This window comes from Triticum aestivum, chromosome 6D, assembly GCF_018294505.1.
Source record: "Triticum aestivum cultivar Chinese Spring chromosome 6D, IWGSC CS RefSeq v2.1, whole genome shotgun sequence".
Taxonomy (NCBI): Eukaryota; Viridiplantae; Streptophyta; class Magnoliopsida; order Poales; family Poaceae; genus Triticum; species Triticum aestivum.
The window spans coordinates 474,418,780-474,422,904 of record NC_057811.1 but is presented as its reverse complement, the minus strand read 5'-3'; the positions used below and the strand labels follow the sequence as shown (position 1 = coordinate 474,422,904).

Here is a 4,125-nt window from a genome sequence, read left to right as displayed (position 1 = left end):
AAAACATAGAGTTAGGCCTACGCATGAAGGGCCTCTTTCATCCACGGGTATTAAAAACATAGAATTAGGTAAAGCATGAGAATATGGTAGAATTGTATATGCAAAACTAAGGATTATGAAAACACAAGAATTGAGTGTTGGACTTGTAAGAATAGGAAAACACACATGCATCCTAAAACACATAGTAAAATTAAGGTTAAAACATATGCAAAATAAGAAAAGGTTAATATTATGCTATATGTGGTCTTTGCTTTGTTCTTTGTGAATAGAGAAATAAGAAAAGGTTATTGAATTTTTTGTTGTGTTTGAATATGAGCCGTCACGTACAGATCAATGAGTCTGGCGTTTGCTCTCAACTAATTGATTGTAGGATACGAGTTATATCCTAAACAATTTTGTTGGTTTGACATATTATCTGATAAGAAAACAACCTCTTTGACATAAAACAAAACAATAATTGTTGTACTATGTGTTGCAAAGAAATCACCTAGTATATATAAAGGCATCTCCAACACTAACCCCGAAATCGGACACCTCATCCGTCCGTGGACTGGTCTGGATCAACCCGCGGATGGTGATGCGAGAGCTGGCCATCCAACAGTGTCTGCATACATTTAAAACTGGATTTCAACAAACTGGACGAAATACATGCAAAGCAGATGATTTTCATCTAAACCGGATCATATTCATTATATTTTGACATATTTTATTAAAAAAGCAACCGAACCTAAACCTAGTCTAAATCTACGGCAACATCCATTGTCCAAGTCCTTGTTGTTCCCCTCCGGTGTTGGCCGTGTTCATGTCTGGCAGAGATGAGACCCGTGAAGTGAAGTTGCGGTCGTCGGCGAGGAATAATAGGACACAGACCAGCCCACCTGGGACTTGAGGTCCCGCCGCCTCCCATGCACTACTCCTCCTCGTCGGAGTCTGCGACCTGTCCGTCGCTGGTGGACGTGAGGTCGACGTTGGACATTGACAGGGCGGCACGCTCGTCATGCCACCAACACCAACGAAGCGTCATTGGCGGTGCCGCCTCCGTGTGCGGCTGCAACGAGACCGCATTGCGAGCGGCGTGAGCGCGCGCGGCCTCATAGAGCGTGCGCTACTTGGCGATGTAGTTGGGATTCTTCGTCGCCACGGCCTCCTCGCTCACACGCTCGTCGTAGATTTGGCCCTCTGCCAGCCGGTGCTTCTCGAGGAGGGAGTGGTTGTACGGCTCCTCCTCCTGCGCCCGGGCCCAGGAGGAGGAGGCGTTGGCTGACGGTGTCTTGGATTGAAGGGTGCACACCACGTTGGCATGACATTCATGGGCCGGGCCGAGGACCCATCCACAATTGAAGTATGGGCCCCACATGCCGTGGCCCTCAACGTATTCAAGATGGAATCCTCTAGAGACTTGGCGTACACTTCAAGGCGTATTTGAATGATTGGCATGTTTATCCCTAAGATTGTAACTAGCCATGCGTAAGCCCTAGTTACCCCGTCACCTATATAAGCCAAGAGGTTTAGTCTATAGAAGCACACGTTCAAGGGTTAGGAGATTATAACTCATTAATACGATCACAAGGTAGATCATCATGTACTTTGTACCCCATCCACAATCAATATTATACGAGCAAGACATAGGATTTTACCTCTTCGAGAGGGCCCGAACCCGGGTAAAACTGTATCCCTTTACTTCCTGTTAACCATCGTGCCAAGATCACCAGCTCAGGGCCCCCTTCCGAGATCTGCCGGTTTTAGCACCGACACCGGCTTCTCCTCCACCGACACCGGCGTCGGGTGCTGCCAGAGCGCGATACCGCCCGGGGTCAGCTTCTTCGAGCCGCACCAGCGCAACTTCCCGCCGCAGCAGGAAGAGAACTCCGCCTTCATCAGCAACGCCACGTCCTGCCACTACGTGTTCCTCGTCGAGGCGGACTGGTTCAGCCACAGCGACCGCGTCTTCCTCAACCGCACCGACGACTTCCACGTGCCCGTCGTGCTCGACTGGGCCGTCCGGAACGTCGGCAACTGCAGCGCCTCCAGGCGCAACGCCACCGACTTCGCCTGCCGGAGCGCGCGCAGCGACTGCTTCGACGCCGCCAACGGCCCCGGGTACCGGTGCAACTGCTCCAGGGGCTACGACGGCAACCCGTACCTCGACGGTGGATGCACAGGTACACACCCTGATTCCTGAATCAATTCTCAAGTGTTGTGCTCTCTTGCTACATTTGTGATTTCTCTGATCAAATGTTGAAATTGCTTTGCAAACTGAAGACATCGACGAGTGCCAACTGAAAGGCGAATTCCCGTGCTACGGGGTCTGCAATAACACGCAGGGAAGCTACACTTGCCAGTGCCCTCCCGGGACAAGTGGAGATGTCACCAGGAAGGATGGCTGCCGGCCAAAGGACAAGTTCACCTTAGCTCTGAAGATCGTTACAGGTAACACATTCACTTATCTTGTTGGTTCGTCCTGCAATTTCTTTTCGGGATCCTTTTTATAGATAATAATGTTCTTCCTGGGAATCTAAACTAATGATCGAGTATGCAATGTGTCATCCAGGAGTCAGCGTGGGGGTGTTCTTGTCCGTGTTCATGTGCTTCTGGCTCTACCTGGGGCTCCAGAAGAGAAAGCTCATCAAGGCAAAGCAGAGCTTCTTCGAGCACAACGGAGGCGTCATCCCACAGCAGCAGATGCGTGGCGCTGCCGGGGGAGGCGGTGCCGGGTTCAAGATATTCTCGGAAGAGGAGCTCAAGAAAGCGACCAACAACTTCGCCGTCGACCAGATCCTCGGTCGCGGCGGGCACGGCATTGTGTACAGAGGTGTTCTGGAGGACAAGACCATTGTTGCCATCAAGAAGTCCAAGATGATGGAGGCCACCGAGACCAAGGAGTTCGCGAGGGAGATGCTCATCCTCTCTCAGATCAACCACCGGAATGTCGTCAAGCTGCAGGGCTGCTGCCTCGAGGTGGAGGTGCCGATGCTGGTCTACGAGTATGTCTCCAACGGCACTCTCTACCACTACATCCATGGCGGTGAGGGCCCCGACACCAACAAGGCACTCGACACCCGCCTACGGATAGCGGCGGAGTCGGCCGAGGCGCTGTCGTACATGCACTTGTCGGCCTCGCCACCGATCCTCCACGGCGATGTCAAGACGGCCAACATCTTGCTCGACGGCAGCCTCACCGCCAAAGTCTCTGACTTTGGGGCATCGAAGCTAGAACCAAGTGACGAGGCTGAGATTGCGACACTGGTGCAAGGCACCTGCGGGTACCTGGACCCAGAGTACCTCATGACATGCCAGCTGACGGACAAGAGTGATGTGTACAGTTTTTGGCGTCCTTCTACTCGAGCTCTTGACAGGGAAGAAGGTGCTCTGCTTTGATGGGCCAGAGGAGGACAGGAGCCTCGTGTCCCGATTCACGAGGGCCGTAAAAGTAGGCCGGCACGGCGAGCTCCTTGACGGCCGGGTGAGATTGGAGATGGGCCCGGAGGTGCTGGAAGAAGTAACGTACCTCGTGATGCGGTGTGTGAGCATGATCAGGGAGGAGCATCCGTCGATGAAGGAAGTTGCAGAGAAATTGGAAGCTCTAAGGAGGTATCAACGGAACCCATGGGGTCAGGCTGGTGCTTATCCGGATGAGGGGCAAAGCTTGCTTGGTAGAGAGCAACAACGTGATGTGAATTATAGGTTGAGACCGCAAGACGTGCTTTATCTTGAAGAGGGTAGTACATACACTTTTAGCTTGTAGATTGTTTTTGTTAGGGCTGTTGGTTTGTAGATTGTTCTAGTGTTTGGTGGGACTCCTTTTTAAACCCACACAAATATGTAAAGTCTTTAGGATGTAACGTCATAAATGTGGATTAATTCCTTCATGGAAGAATTTTTTTAGAACTGAAGATGATGTTCAACAACAGAAGAGAAATGCAACTAAAAAAAAGAGAAATGTTTCAAGCAAAGACCAAAGGGATAAATACACAAAAATGTAAAATAAAAAACCAAAAATAATAAAACACAAACATAAAAAAGATAACCAAGTTCTAGTAATAAACACACGAGTGGTGTTTGAACTTGCCACGAATGTTAAGTTTAGTGCCTAAACTTGAAAATACGTCGAATTGGTTCTAAAAC

General features: G+C 50.2%; 1 protein-coding gene across 1 annotated transcript; it reads left to right on the top strand.

The window, feature by feature from the left end:
- Nucleotides 1-1,580: 1,580 nt before the first annotated feature.
- On the top strand, nt 1,581-3,745 carry LOC123142116 (putative wall-associated receptor kinase-like 16). The gene is made up of 5 exons (XM_044561131.1): nt 1,581-1,661; nt 1,718-2,162; nt 2,263-2,430; nt 2,552-3,315; nt 3,347-3,745. The coding sequence occupies exons 1-5, from the start codon at nt 1,581-1,583 to the stop codon at nt 3,743-3,745; spliced, it is 1,857 nt and encodes a 618-aa protein (XP_044417066.1).
- Nucleotides 3,746-4,125: the final 380 nt, after the last annotated feature.

Coding starts and splice junctions, on each gene's coding strand:
- LOC123142116 (XM_044561131.1), top strand. CDS start 1,581: ATGTACTTTGTACCCCATCCACAATCAATATTATACGAGCAAGACATA. Junction 2,163..2,262: donor CCTCGACGGTGGATGCACAG/GTACACACCCTG, acceptor TGCAAACTGAAG/ACATCGACGAGTGCCAACTG. Junction 3,316..3,346: donor AGCTGACGGACAAGAGTGAT/GTGTACAGTTTT, acceptor CTTCTACTCGAG/CTCTTGACAGGGAAGAAGGT.